The sequence below is a fragment of the Clarias gariepinus genome, chromosome 28 (genome assembly GCF_024256425.1).
Source record: "Clarias gariepinus isolate MV-2021 ecotype Netherlands chromosome 28, CGAR_prim_01v2, whole genome shotgun sequence".
Lineage (NCBI taxonomy): Eukaryota > Metazoa > Chordata > Actinopteri > Siluriformes > Clariidae > Clarias > Clarias gariepinus.
The window spans coordinates 17,396,660-17,422,836 of NC_071127.1; the positions used below are offsets into that span (position 1 = coordinate 17,396,660).

At 36.9% G+C, this 26,177-nt stretch overlaps 3 protein-coding genes and 1 long non-coding RNA gene across 5 annotated transcripts; 1 reads left to right on the forward strand and 3 right to left on the reverse strand.

Moving 5' to 3' along the window:
• The first annotated feature begins 5,333 nt into the window (after positions 1-5,333).
• On the forward strand, positions 5,334-6,772 carry LOC128515772 (uncharacterized). Of its 2 annotated transcripts, none has more exons than XR_008356706.1 (3): positions 5,334-5,484; positions 6,325-6,371; positions 6,555-6,772. It is a non-coding gene; the product is annotated as an uncharacterized LOC128515772 (long non-coding RNA). The 2 variants fall into 2 exon arrangements; XR_008356705.1 differs by lacking the exon at positions 5,334-5,484 and adding an exon at positions 5,898-6,011.
• A 7,304-nt stretch (positions 6,773-14,076) lies between these two features.
• LOC128515770 (histone H3) lies at positions 14,077-14,508 on the reverse strand. Its single transcript, XM_053489923.1, has one exon. The coding sequence runs from the start codon at positions 14,491-14,493 to the stop codon at positions 14,083-14,085; it is 411 nt and encodes a 136-aa protein (XP_053345898.1). The 5' UTR covers positions 14,494-14,508; the 3' UTR covers positions 14,077-14,082.
• Positions 14,509-16,344: 1,836 nt separating this feature from the next.
• LOC128515622 (histone H2A-like) lies at positions 16,345-18,353 on the reverse strand. Its single transcript, XM_053489708.1, has 2 exons — positions 18,343-18,353; positions 16,345-16,717 (listed from the first exon to the last, which is right to left on the reverse strand). The coding sequence occupies exons 1-2, from the start codon at positions 18,351-18,353 to the stop codon at positions 16,345-16,347; spliced, it is 384 nt and encodes a 127-aa protein (XP_053345683.1).
• Positions 18,354-20,295: 1,942 nt separating this feature from the next.
• On the reverse strand, positions 20,296-23,374 carry LOC128515623 (histone H1-like). The gene is made up of 2 exons (XM_053489709.1): positions 22,772-23,374; positions 20,296-20,865 (listed from the first exon to the last, which is right to left on the reverse strand). Exons 1-2 carry the CDS (start codon positions 23,372-23,374, stop codon positions 20,296-20,298), a joined length of 1,173 nt encoding a protein of 390 aa, XP_053345684.1.
• Between the last annotated feature and the right edge of the window lie 2,803 nt (positions 23,375-26,177).

Here is a 26,177-nt window from a genome sequence, read left to right on the forward strand (position 1 = left end):
CTGTTGGTGTCCAAAGAATATGGGCAACAAACTTTTCTGTGATAGTTCCTGTAGTTTAAAGAAACGTGCAAAAAAAATAATAAAGGCAAGCAATGTCACTGAACATTTTGTGCTCTCTTTACAATTAAAAATATTTAACCAAAATTTTCATAATCATCACGTTTCTTTACACATATTATAAGTAGTATTACCTTTAGCCGGATGTGGATATTTGTTTTGTCCAACTTCAGGCGTAGATTTTTTTTTCAGTCTTGATTTGCCTGTAATTATTGGAAGCTAGGTTAAGAGCAGAGGTGAGCATTTGTGAGCAGCAATACAATATGGTTTCATGCCTAGGAAAGTACAATGTATGTAGCATTTTCTTTGAGGATGCTGTTGGGAAAGTACAGAGAAGGTAATAGAGAGTTGCATTGTGTCTTTGTAGATTTAGAGAGGAGCTGTGGTATTGTATGAGAAAGTCTGCATGTGCAGGACATGTATGAGAGCTGTAAGACAGTGGTGAGATGTGCTGCAGGTGTAACAGAAGAGTTCAAGGTGGAGATGGGTCTGCATCAAGGATCGACTCTTGTTTGCTATGGTGATGGACAGGATGACAGATGAGGTTAGACAGGAGTCGCCATAGACAATGATGTTTGCAGATGACATTGTGCTTTGTGGCGAGAGCAAGTGTAACAGAGTGTAAAAAGGTTAAATTAATGCATAAATGGAGACAGCGCCATTTCTTGGGCCGTGACGGTATTTGATCTGTGGAATAAGGACCGCCAACAGCAGAGCTAATAAGACACGCTGTGGGAGTTGTGAGTTGCATGTTTGAAACTATTAAAGAAATTTTAGTTAAAAAGTTATTAAAAACACATGAATTATTTTTTCGATTCATCCCTTTGTGAACTTCTTCAGTAACTGTTATTACTTATTGGGCATCAAATGTGTTATTTTATATAGAGTTATTTTTGCTTTTTTATTTTTGACTTGTAGTTCATGTGTGTGTTTTATGTAGATCTGATTCTCTTCTTATGCAATAAAGTCCTTATTTCCACATTAAATCCTTATTGTGCGGGTATGTTACAGAAAATGTTGTTTTAAAGTGTTTAATGGATTCATTGGTTAATTTGTCGAGAGTTGTGCATGTTCACCACTAGGGGATATTATTCCGTAAAATCAGAATGTAATAGAATGAATTGTAATTCATAATTAAATATATGTAATTCATCAACAATGTTTATTGAAACTGCTAATTTAAAATAGACATTCCACTATATGATCACAAAGCTAAAAGATTTCATTTGATAAAAAATAAAAAATAAGAATACTGTTTTGAATAAACAGCAGAGCTAATGAGACACCCTGTGGAGCTGATTCATGTCTCGTGCAACAAAATCCTTATTTCCACATTTTATCCTCATTGTGTAGAGGCCGCCCAGGCAAGACCGTCACACAAGGAACAGGTGGAGAAAAAACCTAGAGAGGTGGAGGTACGCTCTGGAAAGAAAGAATGAAGGTTAGCCGCAGCAAGACAGAATACATGTGTGTGAATGAGAGGGAACCAAGTGGAATGGTGAGGCTACAAGGAGCAGAGGTAAAGAAGGTGCAGGACTTTAAGTACTTAGGGTCAACGATCCAGAGCAACCTAGAGTGTGGAAAGGAGGTGAAGAGGCGTGTAGAAGCAGGTTGGAACGGGTGGAGAAAAGTGTCAGGTGTGTTATGTGACAAAAGAGTATCAGCGAGAATAAAAGGAAAGGTGTACAGGACAGTGGTGACACCAGCGATGCTCTACAGCAACAGTGACACTGAAGAGAAGACAGGAGGCAGAGTTGGAGGTAGCAGAGATCAAGCTTTTGAGGTTCTTTTTGGGAGTGACAAGGATGGATAGGATTAAGTATAAGTACATCACAGACAACCCATTTCAGATGTTTTGGAGATAAAGTCAGAGAGGCCAGATTGAGATGTTCAGAGCAGAGATTGTGAGCATATTGGTAGAATTCAACAATTGTCATTGTTGCAAACCAGCTTTACACAATCATAAGAATTATGGAAATTTGAATGAAATGTGAATGTGTATGTATCAAAATGATAAGTTTGTCCCTGATGAGCAAAAAGTCTGACATGCGCACACAGATTAGATGACAAATAAAAAAATTAAAAAAATCCATACCAGTAAAAAGCAAATGTTTAAGGTATGATTACCATCTACTTTAACACCTCAGTGTACTGTTAAACCTGAATACTGCTCCAACCCTACAACACACTATTATCTTGCATAATCTCTATATTTTTATTATTAATCTGGAAACCCCCTTATGTTAATCATAACACAATAACAACCATTTAGCAACTCAGTGTCAGTATTCTTTTTTTTTTCTTATGAGTAGCTTTTTAGGTTTTCTATTATTCTTTCTTTCTCACCTGATGATTGCGTAGATGAAAGTGCAGCTGAAGATGCAGAATCCAACACACTCATTTGATCCTCATCTTCAGTGTCTGATGCATCACTGTCTATACAGTAGCTATATTCTCTAAAGCCACAGCAACCACATGGATAAAAACATTAGAAAATGAGCAATGTTAAGAAAGAAACACTTCACTAACAAGCACTGTTAAAACAAACTGCGTTACATCCTTTGACGCATTCTTTGAACAATACTACCCTACCAGAAGGAGTATACTGCTATCATAATGGCATAAATTGACATACCATTAGTCATTAAACTATGCTAAAGGGTAAACTTAACTTCTCCACCAAAGAAAGCTCCCATCCATCATTAACCATTTGCTGGTTGCAATACTGCATTGGAGAATTTAATCTACCACTTTAATCCTCTTTCCAAGGCCATAAGAACTTTACTTACTGTATCTTCGCCAGCTGTAATGTCCCTTCAGGCAGCCTACTGTATAATAATGGTGATGTACTCTAATATCATGCCCAAAAAAATCTGCAAGGTCATCCATTTCGTTGTCCTTTACGTTGAATACCTTAGACATTGTGGCCATGTGCTTTCTCAACTTGATGGAGGGTAAAGCTTCTGGATGCTCTCTGCCACAATTTAGAGCCATCTGGCGAATAACATCTGATCCTCTGACGTGGTTAAGTGCTTGTGGCCTCTCAAACATGAAGGGATTCTTAATCAGGACATCACAGTTAGGGCGGGTCTTGACAAGTAACTCCATTGATGCCAGCATATCAGGGGTGAGGAGAATGGGAACCTTCCACATTTGCCTTTTATCTCTATTCGCTGAAAGTGCTTACAAAGCTCCTTCTCATGGTCAGATAAACCAAGTTCAATATCTGAATGAGTTGATGAGTTGTCTCTTAATGTAAAAGCATTAATAGACATCTTGGATACCTCTCCTTCTCTTCTACGGTTAAAGAGTATCACATCACAGAGTGTGATTTTTGCATGTTCTGCCCAGTGCTTCTTACTTTACTCTTCTCCAAGTCTTGTTTGGCACTCCAGCCTTTGTATGCTCAGGTACTGGTGCATCTTCTTCAGATCTTCTGCAAAAGAAAGTAGTTGGGGAGCATTCCAATTTGCCTCACTCAAATTCCTGAGAGCTTTGGATGACACATACTCACTCCATTTAGTGTCACAGATTTGCTTGAATATGCGCACATTGCTTCACATTCGATAACACCAGCTATTTTCTTAAGGTTGCAGCCTAACTTCAGACAGTGAAAGACAGTGTTTTGTATGTGTTTGTTTTTTCATCCAAGCCAGCTACATTTTTCACAGCTTCAATCACATGATGGAAATTAGCAGGTACAAAGAAATCAGAAAGTGTCTTTTACTTGACATTTTTCTGTCCTTGGAGCACTAGTCGCCCTGTCTCATGCTCCTTTTGTCGGATATATTTGTGTTTAGTGGCATCATGTCCATGTTTCTTGAAGAGATGCTCTCCGAATTTAAGTATGTATTTTTCTTTGCGGACAAGATTTGTTTTCTTATCATCATGCATGCACTGTACCAGTTTCCAAAGCCATGCATTTACATTGTCTGGATATGCCTTAGCACATTTATATAAAGCATGGTCTCTAGACACTCCTGGCTTTAAACCCTTGACTTCTCTGCTGAGCTGACATCTTGCATGTGCCTCCATATCTCCTCTTGCGGTAAGCTTCACAGTTAATACAATGCAAGTAATTGCTGGCTGTTACAGATACATTAGCTTATTGACGGGGTATAACTATTCCCTTTTCTTCTCTAAGCACCCGATTGTTATGAGCATGATTCACTCGATTTCTTAATAAACCCCACTGTATTTTTTGCTTTTTAGACCTGATGGGACATGCAACTGCTCTAGCCATTTCTGGCTTATCTTTGTCTTTTGATTCCAAATAGCGTGACATTTTGCTGAAAGGCTTAGAGCAAAACACACACTTTTTGTTGTACAGTCTGCCGCCATGTTCTTTTTTCTTTAGCGTCATCACAGTCAGAACTATCAGGTGTGGTGGAGTCATTAGCATCAAGTGAGGTGGAGTCTCTGGTGTAATTTTCAGTCAGCGAATTGGAATGTGTTGTATGCCTTCTCTTGAGGGGTTGGACAACTACTTTCCAAAGGGCAGCTAAGAATGATTTTTGTAACTTTTGTTTCTTAATCTTGTGCAGTTTGATATTTTCTGCTAAACTGTCACTTTCTGTTTCTTGAGATAAATGAGGAATATATTCATCCTCACTGACCTCAGAACTTGATGGAGATTCTGTTGTGTATTCAAGCATTTGTCTGTGTAGCTAAAAAAGAAAAAGTATTTAAGAATTTTGTCAAATTACAATCAAGCAGTTAAAGAGCAAAAAATATTAGTAGCAGTAGCAGTGGTATTAGTAGCAGCTGTAATAGTGAGCTTCAGTGTACAGAAAAAACAGAAGAATAAAGATTACAATATCTGTACATGGGAGCGTGAATACTTTCAGTTGTTGTTTTTTTAATGTAGTGTATTTTTGGCACATTGTTTTAGTTAGTTATGGCTTATCCAATATTCAATTTATTCAGCCTAATAGCCAACACTCTAAAAAATGATTCTGTGGCCTTGTAAATTTCACAGTTATAAAAAAGTTATGTTACCTTAATAAAATCTCTAAAAGTCACATACATGATTGTTTGAGTTAGACAAATCAAAATAAATGCCTAAAAAAACAATTATTCATTTTGTCTTAAATTTACACTATAATTTAAGTTTACTTCACTAGTAAAAATCAGTATTTGACTAACTTAATTATATTTTTAACATGCACTTAATATTTTTTTATACATTTCAATCAAAATATCTGTTAATGGAGTAATTGTACTGATTAGTTTCAAAAACTACAATTATAAATTATTCCAACTCAATATTCTTTATTTTTAACAACAAAAACTTAAATAATTGAGTAAATTGCCCTGTGCAAGTGCTCATGGGAAGTCTGGTGTAACATCAGAGACAAGAAGGCTGTGAGGATGTGAGAATGGACATGAAGCACCTGGGACATTCTGGAACATTCCTTACAAATCCTGGTGAGTAAACAGCTAACACAAGTTACTGTAATAATGACTCTGTCTGCCTGCACACACAACTTTATAGGGTGTGAGTTACTGTTCTGAATCCTGTCACAGCCGAGCTCCAGAGCTAACGATAGCTAGCAACAGGCCAGTCCTGGGGTTCAGTGTGATTTAGCTTGTTTGTTCCAACCACCAAACTGCTCAGCTAAAGCGCGTTTAATACAGACACTTGAAATCTGGTGTAAAAGGAGAGATTTAACACCGAGCAGCAGCGCGTGCATGTCCGGGTTTTTTCCGGGTTTTTTCCGGGTTTCCCGGTGTAAACGGCGGCGGTTGTGCCGCAATATTTGAATTTCTCCCGCCAAATGCGGTGATTTTGCGCAGCCTACCGCAACTGTGGCGAGGATATAAAACTAGCATGTGTACCGGTCCACCTCACACACTGAACCGCGAGTCTGCTCGGTCACTCCGACACTTTAAGGAAGAAACTCAGAACAAATCCGGTTTAAACAGCAGAAATGAGGTGCAGTGTCCGGACTCTGGTACTGTTTTATACGTTACTGTATATGAGTATTTTTAACATGATTAAACACTAAGCAAGCAGCAGCAGCAGATGTTATCAAATAAATGTGCTAAGTACTGTACTAATAACTAAAGCTATGAAATATAAAGATTTAGTGAAAATACAACATTTCTCTCAGAATTAGAATTGGGAGAAAGTAATAAGAAATTAAAATATTGAAGTGAAACATTATGTATGTTCTGATATGTAAGTAAAATAACCTAAAACTGATTGATTTTGTGTGTGTGTGTTTGTGTGAAACATGTTATATATTTTCTATATCTCTTTCACAGCACCAACACCACTAATGAAGAGAAGTTGAATGGAGATAAAACAGGAGGTAAATGTCAACTTTTTTAAATGTTACAGAAGTATTAAATGTTTAACCATTGAATCAAAGATAGAAATAGACTATTAGTCCAAAAAGTATGTATTTGCACGGAAGTACTATTTTACCAGTCTGGTAGACTTTATATTAACAGTCACACTTGTACTTACTTGTATACTATTGTTCCTTTTTCAGGTGCCAGCATTATGGGATGGCGGTGTAAGCTCTGCACATTTGTCGTATCATCAAAAGGAATTTCGATCATTATCGAGTGAAGCATGGTACTGTTGGTCATGGATATTTAGTGTCCTGTGTTCATTTAGACTGTCATTGCTTCTTTAAGACCTGAGAAGGTCTGCACACACATTTGTATGGATCCCACAGTTTGCAGGAAACTGAAGTGTGAAGGTGTGCAATCTTTCAGATGTAAACTGTGACTCATTAGATTCCAATACAAAAGTCTACTTTCCATGTGTTAACTGTATAATACTTGTGGCAGGAGTATTGTTTCTGAAACTGTTTACTAATAACATAAATTCAGCTCTTTGTTTATGATCTTGTTACATGCAATTTGCAAATTAAACCAGGTTGAGTTTAGATTTCATGTCTTGTCAAATTTGCCAAATAAATGTTTAATTAAAATGAAAATGAAAATGTGTGTATTGTTTCTTTCATTCAGTTAAATATTTAGTAAATGTAGCACATTTGTTTATTAAATAATAGTATAATTTTCAGTATCTTCTACCTTCCATTTCAATTATACTGTATCTACTAATTTTCACTTTTCATTAACTTCTAATTTTCATTACATTTACTAAATTTTGTACATCATTGTACTAAATATAGTTATTCAGGTCTACTTAATTTTTTTACTGACTTGTACTCAATTCATGAAGTATATTTTACATGATTTTTATATTTTTTTTTATATTTACTCAAAATTTTTAAGTGTAAAAATGTTTCACCAAAAAAATTGAGTACAGCACAGTTTTATTTTTTAGAGTGAATAAAGGCATCAGTGCAGTCATGATAGAAATTGTACTATTGATCTGAGATTAATAACACTTCTTTCATACTGTGAAATTTGTGTAAATCTATAATGTATGTATTTATATGTAATGTATAGTTTGGATAAACACCTTCAGTATTGTTTTACGGTGAGAGAAAGGGTGTACAAACTTTTGAGCGCTCGTGTACGGTAGTGCGCTTACTGCCTTATTGAATTAACCGGCATAATGTATATTTGTTCCCAGTTGTCTCTTGCAAAAAGTACTTTAATCTAGCTCATAACCAAAGTAGATATGTTAGCTATTACATTAATATTGCTACCCCTTACCCTGCGGCATTGGATGTCCAATAATTCATCTGAACTGTTTCGTCACTCATCCAGCCACTCTAGGTCCAGTCCTTCTCCATCAAAAGATTTTTTTTTTTTTGGGTGACCAAATTGAAAACGACGTTCTTTACTGTACACTATGTCTTCGGTTGCCACTAACAGGATCATGGCCCTTGCTCTGTCAGCAAATTGCATTTTGCAGCGGAGTGGCTTGACATACAGTATTTAAAAGAGTGAGTCATCTTTCTCCCCACTGTTTAATGGGATGGGTGATGCTTAGCTTCACACCTTCTTGCCAACAGATAAAAAGAAGAACATGTATTTCAAATCACCCTGTGTCGACTCAAGCATCATGAAACATAGAAAACGATTGAACATAGTAAATAGAAAGATTTGTAGAAAGCATTAAATAAGTATATATAATTTTCTTTTTATTCGTTTACACTACGACATGTCACCAAATAAACCACAGATCATTCATAACACAAGAAATATATACTATACTGTACAGTTTTACAGTCATATTTCATTCTTCTGTCCTGATGAAATTATTCGGAAGAATATATATCTAGTTTACACCCCCCTCCCCAACCCCGCTCCGGGCTGGGAATGGTTTAGCCATTAGGGGGACATTTTAGAAAAATAAAAGAAGGAGGAAAAAATCCTTATCCTGAAATGTTAATATAATTTCTTTATAATATAATGTACTTGATAAAATTGGTGAGTGAAACACTTATTTTTGTTAACCTTCATATGCAGCGTATCATTTCATTGTGGGACTCAGTGAACACACTAGAGCCACTGCTTGAGGGAGGAACTTTTGCTCAGGTTCCACTGCTCCAGAACAAAAGATACAGAAGAAGTTAAAACACAGAACTGAACTTCACACTGTGTAATCAGGGAAATCAGTCTCTGCAATACCCAATAGTAACATTAGCTTACTTAAATCTCAATAAATTAGAATATCATCAAAAAGTTCAACTGGGCATTTTTGTATACATTTAGCAACAATAAACCCACCTATACACTAGATGGCAGTAGTGATGGTAATGGTAATGGCATAGATAAAAAGAGCGGCGAACAAGCAGCTGAATGTGGGAATTCGTCGGCCTGATCACAGAGGATAATGATAGTGAAGTATGTTTGTGGCACCAGACCACAAAGTTCTAAATCAGTCCTCTGCATTCCCTATCACCAGTAAACAATCATGGAAAGGATATTGAGAGAGTGGACTCTAGATGAACACCCAGGTATTTATAAAACAATAAACTGTACTGTTCCGACACGGATGCAATCTATAGAAAAGTACAGAGCAGATTCTTTCTGCTGAGAAGTGGAGCACTACCAAAGACCTTTTTTTGTCTCTTTGGTGGAATCAGCCGTCTTCTCTGGAGTTGTTTGCTGGTGCAGCAGCCTCTCTACTGCAGACAGGAAAAGACTAGACACAGCTGATAGAGAAGGCCAGGTCAGTACTAGGGATTCCCCTGGACACTGTGAAAAACACATGAAGACCTTTTATGTATTTTGTTTTATTTTTATAGATTATTTTATTTTTAACCTGAAGAGCTCTGTGATTTTATGCCATTTGAGAAAACCAAATGTGTAAATCTCTGAGAAACTACATATAAACCAATATTGAAAGGGTGCAAATGTTTTAATGACATTCTAATTGTTTATTTTTTAATAATGTCAATCAGGTTAATAAGATTTTTTTTTTCTTCATTTAATTGCTATCAGTAATTAGTATTTAGTATGAAGTCCTAGCATCAAGTCAAATAGTTATCTGCAGTTTTCTGGTGTTACTCACTCATGCTACATGATCTGCCACTTTTAAGCAGTTTGTTTCTTCAATAACTACCTGGACTCCATATTAACATCAATTAACATCAGCTATTATAGCTGAACTGCCTCCCACCCTACACACTGTATAAATGCAGATCATTTACTGCTTTCTGTTTCACCCAAATGAGGATGGGTTCCCTGTTGAGTCTGGTTCCTCTCAAGGTTTCTTCCTATTACCATCTCAGGGAGTTTTTCCTTGCCACTGTCGCCCTCGGCTTGCTCACCAGGGACAAACTGACCATTTTGATTTATACAAATTCACATTTTATACAAACCTAAATAATTCTTTTAACTATGTAAAGCTGCTTTGCGGCAATGAAAATTGCTAAAAGCGCTATACAAATAAAATTGAATTGAATTGTTTCACTTCCATTTTTAGAAATTGTAGGCTATAGAAAATGTTAATCCTGTCCCACAGATGTTCTCCCTCCTTGATTTTTTTTAAAAGATCTTTCATACCACTGGACCAGTGGTTCAGGAACTTTAAAATGTCAGGTTGACTCCTGGTGATGTGGCTGAGACTTTTAAGCATTCTGTGGTGCAACTAATAATAAAAAAAACCTAACCGGGATCCCTTGATTCTGACTTCAGACCAATATCTAACTTACAATTTCTTTACTGCAGACATTGTCTCTGTACAGCCCTAGTCATACTTAGTCTTACTTAGACGCACATTCTTGAGGTGTTCCAATCTTGTTTTAAAGCTCCCCACAGCACCAATTAAAAAGTTCTTAATGATCTCTTAATAACTACTGACTCAGGGAATTCTGCCTTTCTTCCGCTTTTTGGATATCACAGCTGCATTTGACACTGTGGATCATTCCAACAAAGTGTGTTGATTACTGGTTTAGATCTTACCTGACAAACAGAAGTTTTTTCACACACTGTATTCTCATCAGCAGTCCTCACATGTGGAGTCGCACAATTGTCTTGGGCCTTTGTTATTTTTACTTTACTTACTGCAATTGGGACGCATAATTAGGAAAGACAGAATGTCTTTTCACTGTTTTGCAGATGATATTAGAAATATCTTCCTCTGACACAGATGGATACAAACACTTTAACACATTTGGAATGACTAGAGGATGTCAAAGCATAGTTTTGCATGGCTTTAAATTTTCTAACTCTTAATGAGACTAAAACTGAAGTGCTGGTGTTTGGACTTAATGCAGCCCGTGTTGACCCTTTCCCTGAGAGGAGTTCCCTCAGGGAATGTAAATTGAATGTGAATTGAATGTAAAACCAACTGCTAGAAAAATGGGGTGTTTTAAAGGACAGTGATTTGAAACTGGATAAGCAAATTAACTTGCGTTTTTTGAGCTTGGGCTCGTCTTGTTCAAGGTCACACTTTCATTTCAAGTTGGCTTGATTATTGTAATGGTCCTGGTGTTGGACAGGCCTCGATTGCACGGTTTACTGATCCAAATTGTTGCTGCACGTTTTTTAATGGGAACACTTAACTCCTGTCTTGGCATCCTTACACTGGCTTTCCGTGCAGTTCAGGGTCACATTTAAAGTAGTGTTAATGCCCTAAATAATTTAGCACTTAATATATTTCTGAACTTTTAAAACCAAGTAGTATTATTATTATTTATTAATTGTTTTACTGTTTTATTTGCTTATTTCATACAAGGACGGTGGACTTTTTATTGTTATATATTGTCACCATTTCAGAAGTTTTAAATTATTGGGCTGCATAAAGCAAAGAAAACAACTAAGGAAATTTTTAATTCTTGGACCTGAGTTAAGAACCTTTCAACACATTATTAAAACCCAGAAGAGCAGTGGTAAATCTTAATATGAAGGAGATCACTTAAACATTTTTAATGAAAAAAAAATCAACATCAAAATAAAGGCATTTACAATTTCCACCCAGCATCTTCCCTGATGGTACGGCCATATTCCAGGACTCTAATTGTGAAAGAGAAGTTCTGGAAGTAAGAGGAATTATAGCTAGATTTAATATCAGCGGATTCTAATTAGCTTGTCAACCAGATAGTAAAGAACTAAATAGTGACATCACAAATCGAGCCATTCTGCTTAAATGTGCCCTGGCACGCACACATTGGATTACTTTATTTTTGGGTGATCTGCATGGCTTTGGACTGTTGGAGGAAACCAGAGTGCCCAGAGGGATCTCCCTACCCACGGGGACAACATGCAAACTTCATGCACACAAACCATGAAACAGGAACTGAACATAGAGCTTGATAGTGCAAGGCAGCAGTACAAACCACACCACTGTGCTGCTGCTTAGATGGCCAGACACATTCAAATGCATATACAGTGGAACCTCGGATTACGAGTAACACGGTTTACGAGTGTTCTGCAAGACGAGCAAAGATTTTTAATAAAATTGAACTTGAAAAACGAGCATTTTCTTGGTTTACGAGCACCGAGTATCATGTTTCACGCATGCGCTTCTTGTTTAGACGCTGAGCGTCACGTGATCACAACTGAGCCAACGGTTTTTCTCTCTCCTGCGCTGCGGAATCGTCTCCCCTGCTGGGTCTTAGTGCTCGTCTCTTCTTGGTATAATCAACATCTGTGCACGCGCATACTGTTTACTATAACACTGTGACCCCGTGTGTCTGTAAAACATTTTATTTTGTGTTCGGAAGCGCGTGTGTACAGCGCGTGTACTGTTTCTTATAACACACATGTGTGCACGCGAGTAAGGCAAAGGAAATTCTTAATACAGAGGTTAAAAATCTATTTTCTTCCTTATCGCAGTGTGTGTGTGTGTGTGTGCGCACGTGCGCAAGCGTAATTAGACACTGTGCCGGCTGTGTGTGTGTGTGTGAAACCCTCATTCACAAACAGACGCGCGCACAGAAATAAAGGCAAGAGACACACACTCTGCGCTCCGAAGAAACTCTGTCGCAAATCTTTTCAAGATAAAGATCAAGGTAAGATGCTGGGTCATTTGTTTGTTTGTTTTACTTTACAGCTGTGATTCTGCTAGTTTGCGCTCACACGAATGTCTTTAGCGATGTTTTTTGCTTTTTTTTTTTTTTTAGATGAAACTGTGTAGCGGGAGAGAGACGTTGATTTATGACCTCTGTTTACAAAAGTGTAGTCCAGTGCGGGAGATGCATTGTGGGTAATGCAATCCGGTGTGTGTGAATGTGAATGTGAGATTTAGGCTGAGTTTTGTTTTTCAGTAGTTTTTAGTTGGATTTAAGTGCAGGATCCACCCGAAAGTTTGTACTATAACCTGACAATGCGGAAAATAAAAGAACGGGCATCGAGCAGTTTGTCCTTCTCATCCACCACGAGCATGGATTAACGGGCTGGTACACTGTCGCGAGCAACATAAAAAAAAGCGGAGAAGCTTTAATAATTTAGCTTTAATAAAAACAGAACAACAGTCTTTCCGTCAATGTGTGTGAGTGTGTTTAAACAAAAGAAGAAAGTTTTAATGTGTAAGATGAGGAAAGGGAGACAGGAGGGGCTGAAAGCAAGAGTCTCCACTTACTCTAGCCTCACACACACACACGCACACATACACAGCGCCTGCATGCACAAAGGGAAACGCTTATCTGCCGGGATTTAATTTTAACTTTTTTTAAAGGTAACGTGCAGGTTAATTTGTTTTATTTTTACTTAATATTTTGTATTAATTATTTTTATGTATTTATTTTTTGGGGCTGTAGAACAAATAATTTAAGTTTCCATTATTTCTTATGGGAAAATTTAATTTGGTTTACGAGTGTTTTGGAATACGAGCCCACTTCCGGAACGAAATATACACGTAATCCGAGGTTCCACTGTACTAGAGATGAGTGTCTCAATACTAACATACAACAGCACTGAAGGCCTCAAATTGTATTATTTAAATTAATCAATTGAAGTAAAATCATTGTTTGGTGAGGGGGGAAAAACATAAATTTGGAAGGACAAGAGTTTTGAATAATCTCAATTAATTTAGCATACTATATTACTTCTTTAAAATAATCTCAATACTTATGTACTGCATTTTAAAATTAAAATATCAGCTCAAGTCAGTGTCAAAATCACTTAATGTGATGCTACACTTTTATATTTAACAGATAGGGGCTATAACAATATACACAAAACAACTCTTAATATTAAATGCATATTTGCTTTTCATGTTGATGTTTATTTTAAAGAAGACCGATTTTATTCTCATTACATGTGTATAGGTGCATTTGTTGGTCTGGATTTTACAAGCTTTACATGACATTAAAAGACTATATGACAAAAGTTTATTATTAATGTCTGTCTTCTGTAACTTTTATTCTTACCTTTTCATTACATATGGGGGTTTGGGCAGTGGAACAGATGTTCATAATTACATATGATTTTAAACACATTAAACAAACTTATAAATATTTGAATATTGAAATTTATTACCAAACATATGTAGATATATTGTGTAAGATTTTCAAATGAGTCAATTTGTGTACGGAAATATGTACAAACAATGCTGTAATAATTTAAGAAAATAGAGAAACCTAACTTTTCTGAAACAATGAGGTGGCTCTTAAAAGAGCCTTTGTGTAGATTATACGAAGTTGTAGTCTAAGCGCGCTCTCCGCGAATACGACGGGCCAGCTGAATGTCCTTGGGCATGATGGTCACTCTCTTGGCGTGGATCGCGCACAGATTGGTATCTTCGAACAGGCCGACCAAATAGGCCTCGCTTGCCTCCTGCAGGGCCATGACAGCCGAGCTCTGAAAGCGCAAGTCAGTCTTGAAGTCTTGAGCGATTTCTCTCACCAGGCGCTGGAACGGCAACTTACGGATGAGCAGCTCGGTAGACTTCTGGTAACGGCGAATCTCTCTTAAAGCCACTGTGCCGGGCCTGTAACGGTGAGGCTTCTTCACGCCGCCGGTAGCCGGAGCGCTTTTGCGGGCAGCTTTAGTGGCTAGCTGCTTTCTGGGCGCCTTACCACCGGTGGATTTACGCGCGGTCTGCTTAGTTCTTGCCATAGCTAACGAACTCTGAGCTTTTTCGAAGAAAAGCGAATAAGCAAAGCCACAGACCGCGGCCTATTTACAACCGAACGCTCGGCTGAGCTGATTGGGCGTCTTGAAAGCGCGGCCTGTCATTGGTTCCAGTGCGTTACGTCACCTCGTGTTTATTGGCTCCTCTTCCACCACCGACTCGTTCAAAACCTCTTATATCTGTATCCAAAACCAAGCAGACTTGCGTTAAATTCAAATGTTATTTGTCACATACACAGTACGAAATGTAGTGAATTGCTTACACGACCGCCAGTGACCTTAAAAAGAGAATTAAACCTTATAATAAGTAATAAATATGAATAAAAGAAATACGATAGAAAATTTAAATATAGAAATAAGATTTAACTAGGAAAAATAGAACTGAAAATAGAAATATACTGTACAAATAGAAATATAATGGTGTGCAAATATGCATAGAAAAAATGACTTTGTGCAGTGGTTATTAAAGTGTCTTTGTGCATTGGTCCAGAATGTAAACGTTCAATGTGCAATGGTCCAGAATGTAAACGTAAACATGTAGTGTAGATGTGATGTGCGTGGAATATAGTGTCCATGGATGTATGAAGATTGATTGATTGATTGTGAAAATCAATAAAACAACTTTATCAAATGTTATTTCAAGGATGCTTTATTGTCATACCAGCACACGTCCATGTTCCGGTACGAAATTAGGACCCAGGTCCCGTTTAAGCCACAAAGATAGCATATAAATATGAGGATGTAGGCTATATATGTATATACATGAATAAGAGCAGACTATTATTATAATATAGACATATATTAGGCAGGAATTTAGACCTAAACTATACATATTTACAAGGGTATATACATAAGACACGTCAAAACGTAATCTTATGCATATTTCCTATTTTACCAGTTTTACTTTTTATTCTTTTTCATTTTAGTTCCCAAGTGATTTATTTTAAGACTTCGTCAGCGGGGATGTAAGAGTGATACAGAGAGAGAATCGGGCTTTCCAGATATCAGCGAGATAGATCATAAGCAATAACGTACACTACGATCCTTGCGGTAACTTTATCACTAATAGCAGAAATCACTTTAAATAAGACATTTAGATTTTTAGCACAAATCACTTTAAATAAGACACTTACGAAGTCACTTCTTTTGCATATTTGCACACCAGAGCCATTTAAAACTTCTATACTTCTAAATTTCTGTTTTGACATATTTCATTTTTATATTTTTATATCTGTTATATTGATATTTTGTTCTCATTTCACTAGTTCTTATTTTCGAACATTTCTTTTATTACAGTATTTTTGTACAGCATATTTTACTAGTTATTTATGTTCTTAACGTATTCTTTATTTATATTTATTTTCTTATGTACAAGCTTTTTTTTTAAGGTCACTGGCAGTCGTGTAAGCATTTCACTGAATATCGTACTGTGTATGACTGTATGTGACATAAAATTTGAACCTAACGTCATTTGAGCATTACATACCCTATTGGACAGAATAACTTTGGTAGAAAAATAAACTGAATACTTACAAGTATTCACTTCATATAACAGGAAAACATTTCTAAAAAATGTAGCTTAAAATATTACTGTCTTCCGAACACAATTCCTCTCACAATATTATATAGTCTCTCAGAAGCATATAGTGTAGCACACAAGTAGACCCCGACTGGAGAACATGGGATCCATTGTAATTATTCTTAGGTTTATACAGTTTCTACTCACACCCGCGTTAAACCCATGATTACTAACAAAGAAAGTCGCACTTTTAAAGGGAAAAATGGGTGGCTCTTAAAAGAGCCTTTGGGTACTGACAAATGCAGCAGTGGGGGAAGTTACTTGGTCTTGGCCGGCTTCTCGGTCTTCTTGGGAAGAAGGACAGCCTGGATGTTAGGCAACACACCACCCTGAGCGATGGTTACTCCACCGAGCAGTTTGTTCAGCTCCTCATCGTTACGCACAGCGAGCTGCAGATGTCGGGGAATGATACGAGTCTTCTTGTTGTCGCGGGCGGCATTGCCAGCCAGCTCGAGAATCTCAGCGGTCAAATACTCCAACACGGCGGCCAAGTAGACCGGAGCACCGGCACCAACACGCTCGGCGTAGTTCCCTTTACGGAGAAGCCTATGGACACGGCCCACGGGAAACTGCAATCCTGCTCTGGATGAGCGAGTCTTGGCCTTAGCGCGAGCTTTTCCCCCGGTTTTGCTTTTTTTTTTTTTTTTTATTGAGAAAAGGCATATAATGATTGTAAATGATTACAATGACAGTCACATTACATTACATTACAATATCCACAACGATGATTTCATTCAAAGGACAAATACGTCAAAGGGTAATAATAAGAAATAATAATGACAATTATTATTATTGTTATAATTAATAATACAATAAGAATAATTATAATAATAAATAAATTTGCAAACAAAATTTAACAATTGTTATAGTTCATAGAGTCCACATCTATAAGGAGAGTGAATCCCACATAACAGAATCCCCCAATGTTTTGTTTATAGTCCTTTGTTTTTTCAGATGTATTTGAATACTTTTAACAACTTTTTCACTAGACACAAATTGTTGATCAATGGTCATCCGAGAGCGTGTTTTCCAAAGTTTTGACTTTGTTACACATATTATATACCAGAAAACATCACGTTCTTTTTGATTGTATTTTCCATTAAAAATGCCATAAAACACTGATTTCATATTAATTTCAATTTTTACACCAATGTCACTTATTTTGTCCCACACTTCCTTAGAGCGATAACATTAGAGGAGAAAATGTTCAAGCGTTTCAATTTCTTCACATCCTGGCATGGGACACGTGGTAGTCTTAACAAAACAGCTCCATTTGACTACTGCTCTTACTGGAAGTCTTCTTACAGCCACCAGCCAGGATGTGTCTCGAATGTTCTCAGAGAGGTTTTTATTTTGTAAGTTTTTTATGCATTCAGCATTTTGGTCAATTTCAAGATTTTTAAATGCTATTGTTTGTCCATGGATTTGGTCATTAATTAAAGTAAAGATTTTTTTATTAGAGTCATTTATCCAATCAATGTTTAAATCTCTATATTTATATGTAAAATCCGAAAATATAAGTTTATAGTAGGGTACTGCAGTTCTGAGGCGGCCTTTCTTTTGTTTCCAATTGGTGATGTTTCCGATCCATTTCGCGTTTCTGTTGATCCCGCTCGAGATTATTTTAATAGCAGAGATTTTGGTTTTGATGCCGAAATCGATGGCACCTAATCCGCCTAGGTCTCTGTTCTTAAATAACAATGTTCGTTTAGTGACTTCTCTGGTCGTGTCCCAGACGAAGTTACAGCATATTTTGTTAAGTTTTTTTATCCATTTATCTGGTGGTGGAAAGATACATGTTAAAAACATTATTTTAGATAATATAAAGGTTTTGATAATATTAATTCGCACTTTGTAACTTAAGTTCCGCATTTTCCATTTATCTAATTCTTCCTTAATTACATTTTCTTTTTTAGCCCAATTATGTTCAACACATCCTTCGTTGTCAATGTAAACTCCCAAAACTTTTAAATGTTGAGTCTCTGGAATTTGGACATTAAATTTCTTGGTAGGATTTCCGATCCATACACATTCAGTTTTATTCATATTTAATGACGCTCCCGAGACTTTTTCATACGATTTAAAATGCTCGAGTATTATTTCTAGGTCATGTTTTGATTTAATAAAAACTGTAATGTCGTCTGCATAAGCAGATATTACAATTCTGTTCTCCCCTAATTTTACTCCTTCAAGTCGCTCGTCACTTTGAATTTTATGAATTAATGGACTTATTGCCAGAACATAAAGGGCCGCACTCAGGGGACATCCTTGTTTAACACCTCTCCTTATTGTAAAAGACTCCGTCAGATGACCATTGACGTTGACTTGCATATTAGATTGTGCATACAAACATTGAACCATTTTTATAAAGTGTTCAGAGAAATTGTACATTCTTAAGACTTCCCATAAATATTTTCTAGATATAAGATCAAAAGCTTTTCTTTGATCCAAAGCCACCACGTAAAAACCGGCTTCGTGTTTCTCATACACAAGTTCTCTTAAGGTGTTTAAATTGTCCCACATGAGTCTACCTTTAATTGCACACGTTTGCTCTTTGGAAATAATTAAATCTAATATTTCAGTCATACGATTCATGATTATTTTTGCAAAAATTTTATAGTCTACATTCATTAGAGTTAAGTGTCTCCAATTATTAATGTCTTGTGTGTCTCCATTTTTATATAGTAAGGATAATATACCATCATAAAAGGAGTCATACATGAAACCTTTGTTAATGCCCTCATTGAAAGCCTTAGTTAACAGTTTAGATATGTCTGAAGAAAATTTGTTATAGAATTCTAGAGGAAGACCGTCTTTCCCTGGTGATTTTTTAAAATTTAATTGCTGAATTGCTGTGTTGACTTCGCTCTCTTCGACTTCTTGATCTATATTTTTTGAAAACGTAGTTGTTTGACTTTGATCATTTAAGAAGGTTTTTAGCAGGTTATCATCAATTTCGATTTCTTTGTACATATTTAAACATAGTTGACGGATTGTTTTTCTAATTTCTTCGGGTTGATTTACCACCGTTCCATCTTCTGCCTTAATTAATCCTATAAACTTAGATTCTTTTCTTCTATTGTATAATGATATACTTTTGTTTGAATTTAAAAGTTCTTCTGTGTTTGTTCCTGCGTGCACCTGAATATTGAACAAGGTTTCATTATGATAAGATTCAATCTCTTTTTTAAGGTTATTTAAAGTGTTTTCTTCGATTTCATTTCGGTAGGCTTTTGTTTTTAACTCAATATATTCATTCATGATACCATTATATTTATCATTTTTTTCTTTGTTATACGTACGACTTTTATATTTTAAGAAGGCCTTTAATTGTTTTTTTAAAACTTCCCATAGTTCACAATTATTTATTGTGAGTACATCTAGAGATTGTATTCTATTTATTTCGTTTTTTGTATCTAGGATCAAAGAAAAGCTTTTAAACATTTGCACATTTAACTTCCAATAACTAACTCTTGGAACATTTTTAAAATAAAGTCCACACATAACAGTTAGATGGTCTGAGTCAATTAACAATTTAGTCTTATAATACTTTACTCCAAAATTGTTGCTAATGTAGATTCTGTCAATCCGGGTTTTGCAATTAACATCAAATCTTGTAAAGTCAGTCTTCATTGGAAATAAAATTCTAAAAATGTCCAGGCATTGGTGTTCATTCATCATGGTTCTTAAGAAGATCCCTTCTCTCCTAATTTTACACAATTTATCTGAAATCCTATCATTTTCGTCAGTAATAGTGTTAAAGTCACCACAGATTACTATCGGGAAACCGACACATAATAACATTTTAAGTTTTCTAAATAATTGGATTTTCCTAACCGTGTCTTGCGCTGTATACAGATTAATTATTCTAATTTTCCGACCACAATAAAAGACATCCATTAACATGAGTCTACCTGGAATTATCTCTCGGCTTTTAATAGTTTTAATCTTGTTGTTATAAAATAATATTGCTATACCGTCTGCCTTATTTTCCCCAATTGAGAAGAAGGAGGGTCCTCTGTCCCACAATTCTTTTGTCTCTCTAACATCTGAAAACGTTGTTAATCTAGTTTCTTGTAAACATAAGATATCAAATTGTTCTTGACAAAGAGTTTTTAATTTTTTAAATCGATTAGCCTTGGATTGGATTCCTCTTACATTGGAGGTAGCGATTATCAAGTCCAATGACATTTAAACGGGAGAAGAGGTCAGTGATCATTTACCTTTGTCTTTCTCATCTTGGATTTTTCGCTGTTTCCTTCATCTGGTGATGCAAGAATCCTCTTTTTAGTCTCCGTGTCGGTCTTTGTTGATTTGTGGTTCATTCCTAGATCTTGCCTCATGTCCGGTGTTGACGTTGCCATCTCCGTCTCTTTTCCATGTTTTGTTACAGCATTGTTGCCCTTGCGCTTGACCGCAGTCTCACGTGTTTTACTTGGGTTGATTTTGGTTGCCTCGTCAGGTCTGCGTGTGTTCCTCTCCTGTGTCTCGCCTCCTGGCTGTGCATCCTGATGTCTTCCGGAAGCATCTGAGCGGTTGCTGTCGCTCTCCGATGAGTCAGAGTCGCTGTCGCTGTCATCACCACTGGTGCAGCTGCTTCCAGAAGAGGAGGCTTCCTCGTCGTCGTCGAGTTTTGTTTCTTCCCAGCTGTTTGCTACTTGATTTCCTTGCTTGGTTTTCTTTCCTGCTGTTGATTGAACCTGAGCGATTTGGACAGTGCTGGGTTCACCTGCCTGTTGTTGTCTTGATTTAAGTTTATTACTGTACGAGTTTGGGCACTGAAAGAAAGTGTGACCTTCTGTCTGACAAAGATTACACACTTCTCTATTGTTACAGTCCTTGCCCTTGTGCCCGAAATTGCCACATTTCCAGCACCTCGTCTCTCCGCAGTCTTTAGCTTGGTGGTCATGTGCATTGCATATAAAACAGCTTTGAGTCTGTCCAGGATAAGAAATTTTTCCATTATAAGGGCCCATTGAAATAGAACTGGGAATTTTCATCAGAGTACCATCAGGATATTTTTTTTTAGTTCAATTTTATATTTCCTAACTCCGTACCAAAAACCAAATTCATCAACAGGCTTGTAGACAGGTTGTAAGATTTGACAAAACCGCAAGAGATATTGTTCAATATCAGCATCGGCTATTCTACCAGTCCAGAATTTTACAATGACATACTTGGTGTCAACTGGGGATGAACCCCCGGTTTTGCCTCTTCCAGTCATGATTAATTCTGAGATACGTTCCGCGAACTAAATAAAATAACACATGACCCGAGCGCACTATAATATATGTTCAACTGCTGCGTTCTCATTGGCTGCATTCTCATTCTCATTGGCTCCAGTTGTTGTAGAAAATCCACCAATTACAAATAAGGCCGTCAAATTCTAAACACCTGAAGTTCAGTTCAGTTTTGAAGAACTTTATTGGCATGAATTGGCAATTACAGGATAAAACATTAATTACGTTATAAATAACATAAATCTGAATGTATAAACAGATATACAATTATAAACATATTAGATATGACGGAAAAGAATATCATATTGAGTACACATAATCAAAACACCCCCGCCCAAATAATATATATATATATATATATATATATATATTCACCATGGGTTAATTTTGAAAAAAAATTGAGTGATGATCTTAGTGAAGGTGACACTGGAGGAGGACGTGTAGCTCTGTCTTGACATCACCGCTCGTACACTGAGTACACAGTCTCTCTTCTCTGTGCAGCCAGGTTTTCCTGTGCCGGCCCATCTCCACAGCCAGACCGTGCTCACTCACAGGATCTGTCTATGCTTTACATTTATGACGGTGAAGAGATACTCTGCCAATTTATATTTTCTCTTTTGGGCACAATAGCCAAATAGGTCCCAGTGCTCCAGATAAACTCTCCTCATCTGATCAGTGATTTAGCTGATTCTTATTAGACTGTAGCAGGAAGCAGTGCAGCTATGAGAATGCAATGTGTCACTCTCTATCTCTTCCTTTCTTTCAGATTCACACTCACAGATTAACCTGAGTTAATTAACATAAAGCGTTTGTCCATTAAAGTGAAAATAACAGCAATGTGTATTACAGTACAAAATGTTATGTATTTTACATATAGGAATTAAGTGGTGACTGACCTACCTTTTTTATATATAAATATAGTAGTTTTTTATATAAATTAAGGTGTCTGAAGTTTGTTTTGTAAAGGAAAAATACGTGTGTGTGTGTGTTTTTATATTGTACATAGCAAATAATCGTCATCTGTTTATGATTGCGATGACAGGATATGGTAAATGATTGCTTCTTGACACTTTTGGTGGCTTTTTAAAAAATAATTCAGGGAAAGAAACATGAAAGAAATAATTAGTGATGTATACATCCGTGCACGGTTAAAATATAGGAAATGTCGATAAAACAATCATGAAACAGATAATTTGGTAATATAAATAAAAACAGAAGGAAGAACGTGCAAACTATGAAATCGTTTGAAAATATTATGCAACACGTGATTAAAGACCTTTCTGCACTTAATTGTGTAAAAAAGAAAATGAAATTTGACTATAAAAACGGAATACCAATGCTCCGTACAGGACAATGTGGGTGGCTCTTAAAAGAGCCGTTTAGGGGAAGCAAAATAAAATAAAAACTAACACGTTTATTTCCTTTTAGGAGCTGCTTTTGTTGCCTTGGGCTTAACGGTCTTCGCCTTCCTTGGGCTTTTGGCTGTCTTTTTCGGAGTCGTCGGCTTCTTCGCCTTCTTGGGGCTCTTGGTGGGTTTCTTCGCGGCAGCCGGCTTCTTCGGCGACTTCTTGGCGGCAGCCGGCTTCTTCGGCGACTTTTTGGCGGCAGCCGACTTCTTGGCGGCGGGCTTCTTCGGCGCCTTCTTAGGAGATTTCTTCGCGGCGGATTTCTTGACCGCTAACTTTTTGGGCTTTTTTGCGGCCACCTTCTTCGCTTTGGGCGCGATTTTCTTGGCTTCGGACTGCTTCTTGTTTAGCTTGAAAGAACCAGACGCGCCGGTGCCTTTGGTCTGAAGTAAGACGGCCTTTTCCACTAGTTTCTTGACGGCGAGCTTAACGCGGGAGTTGTTCTTTTCCACATCGTATCCACCGGCAGCCAGAGCTTTCTTCAGGGCGGGGAGAGACACGCCGCTCCTCTCCTTGGATGAAGAAACCGCTTTGACAATAAGCTCGCCGACGCTAGGACCAGCTTTCTTTGGCCGCAAAGCTGCTTTCTTCTTGGGCGCTTTAGCCGGCGCGGCGGCGGGCGCGGGAGCCACTTCTGCCATCTCTTAGGAAGCTAAGTAGAATAAGCGAGTGTAACGCTGAGTACGCTGGAACACACTGGAATCTCCCTGCCCTCGGCGGGGAACTGATCTTAAAGCAAACGTGAGAACGGTGTAGACTCAGCCAGGCAGGCGCGGAATGACTGCACTTTCGTCACATCCTAGCAACTGTGTTTTCTCCGGACATTTCTTGGCGAAAATCCGAGTCCTGACAGCAGATCTCAAGCGTTTAAGCACACGATTAGTGAGAAAGGCCTTTCCCCTTTCTTCTAAGGCCCGGCATGACCTGCTATACAGTCGCACTTTCACGCAATAGACATAACAGTGCGCGGCGTGCCTGCTGCTCGAGCCGAGGACTGCGCATTTCGTGCGTATTGTGTCTAAAAACCGGACAAAAACAGGTCGCTCTGTTGTAAGTACTTTGATCCGACCTGAAGACGAGCCCTGTCATTAAGCTCGATGTATAAGCACTGGCCCAGCGTTGTGTATAAAATTTTAAACGGAGCTTGTTTTCGCCTGTGTAAAGCACAGATTATAGGGAGACAGGTTGAGAGACCGTGTGTGTGTGTGGTTTGTTTGTTGGCACCTGTCTAAGAAATGTCCCACACTATTCCATCCTATGGTCACATGGTGTACCTTCAGTTAACAAAGTTGCAGGTGACTGTGTACTGTTTCTCACATATTTTGGATTTCTTGTCGACATATTAAGTTTGACATCAAACTACAATCACACTATGATGAAAATTATAGCATGTAAGTGTGAATATACCTCCAGTTTACTCTCTTTTTTAATCTCCAGTGAGAAAAGACAAAATGGGGTTGGTGAAGTCAGGGATTATATTGACCATTTTCTCAAACTGACAGTTTCCCCAAATGACAGGGTGGACACCAATTTCCAGGGATATGTACAAAAGGTTTATTTTTTTTAAAAAACGCAATATAAAAAATTATCATTTAAGGACTTTCACTCTGCCTAGTCATCATAAATTGAGTATAAAGTATCGTATTTTTACATTCAAATTAGGTTTGATGCAAACTTGGTAGATTTCGAGCTAACCATTTATGGCAAATTTCTAGCAAATGAACATCTCCCATGTGTCCAGCATCATTTAAGCAAGGTGAGTTTTTTTTTATTTTATAAGTTCTAAACACAAATTTACTACTGATTAAATATTACATAACTTGTAATAAATAAAACAGGAACAACAAAACAGTGTCACTGTACAATAATTAGCCTATTTCTCCAAAATTTTAATTACAGGCAACACATTTCATTGCATGTGCTTAGGTTGTGTTGCTCTTGATAGATTGTGAATTTAGCACTATTTATATTCACAAGTAAACTCAGGAGCTAACAAACTTGATTAAGCGTGAAAAATATATATATATAGAGAGAGAGAGACTTTGACTTTTGACTTTAATTTTAACCAATTTTGTGATCACCATGGCACTGGTTTTAACCAGTAAAAATAATATAAAAAAGCCTTCATTGGATAAAAATAAATAAATTGGATGAATAAATGATTGAATAAAAGGTAGGTAAACATTTAAGTATGTACTGGTTAAATCATTAATTAGCTAATCAAGCTTTTTAAACAAACAACAAAAAAAGAAAAAAAAAACTGTTCATTATAAACTGCACACACAGCTTTCCCAAAGCGCTTTTCAACTTTTTACCATTTTATTCTGTCTGTTATTGTACAGTATATGGCCATTTTTGCCTGACCTATAGATAAAATTGATCAGATGATACTTCAACCTTTCTTTTCTCACATATTCCAAACCAATGATAAAAACATGAGCGATAGAAGTTGCATTAGTTATGATAATTGTGGATTTATAATGAAATTAAATGAGCTCTGGCTGCTAATTGGTAAGTTGTTTTTAATTAATTTAAATTAAACACAGGACAAGCATCCTTTTACTAAGGTTATCGTGTGTTAGCCTTCATCATTCATTAACTGTGTGCTTGTGTTTCCGGCTTAACATGTTGTGTTTCCAGGTTGCGTTGGAATCACTTATGTGAAATAACATGAAGATTTAATTAGAGGTCATTTAGGGATAATGGATACAGGATACAAAAGCTACATTTCAGCCTTTTACATTTACTTCTAATGTGTTATTAAATAAATATAATGGTAAACTATAGTAAATGTAATAACCATATATACCATAGTATTACTATGGAAGAAGGCACCATATAGAGAACCAGGGTATGTAGGTACCATGGAAGAAGGCACCATATAGAGTACCAGGATATGTACTGTGGCACTTCTGTGCATACCAATACTTAGTAACATATCTAAAATGGTACAGTATGAACGACACAGTACTGGTATGGTATAGTTACAGGCCATATTAGATACCTACTGCACTTTGGTAGCTACTGTGGTACCCAATAAGTACAATGGTATTCACCAGAGTATTGTATAATAACCTTTGGAGGTTACCGTAACGGGTAAGATGGCACTGCAGAGGTTAGTATATCAAATATCATTACAGTTCATAAATAAGTGTAGCATATTTTTGACAGTATCCTGGTACGTGTTCAACAAAACTGCACTGCAGTACATGATAGAACCGTGTACCATACTATAGTGCATCTACCATTGTGCCAAAGTGTGTACCATAGTAAAACACATGTACTATTTCAGGGTACTGTCAAACACATTACATACTATATGTTTTTTTTACATTATTGATTTTTTCATTAATGTTTGTGGTCAGTCCAACTAAATTCCTATTGTACCATATGTCAGCTGAGCGGTGACAGTGCATTAGTAGGTGTTCAGTCGTCTCATCATCC

What these genes read in the sequence shown, in the direction of transcription:
- LOC128515770 (XM_053489923.1), bottom strand. Translation starts at nt 14,493, where the DNA reads ATGGCAAGAACTAAGCAGACCGCGCGTAAATCCACCGGTGGTAAGGCG.
- LOC128515623 (XM_053489709.1), bottom strand. Translation starts at nt 23,374, where the DNA reads ATGGCAGAAGTGGCTCCCGCGCCCGCCGCCGCGCCGGCTAAAGCGCCC. An exon ending in CGAAGACCGTTAAGCCCAAG is followed by an intron (nt 20,866 to 22,771) that starts GCAACAAAAGCA and finishes ACTTTCTTTCAG; the next exon opens with TGCCCAAACTCGTACAGTAA.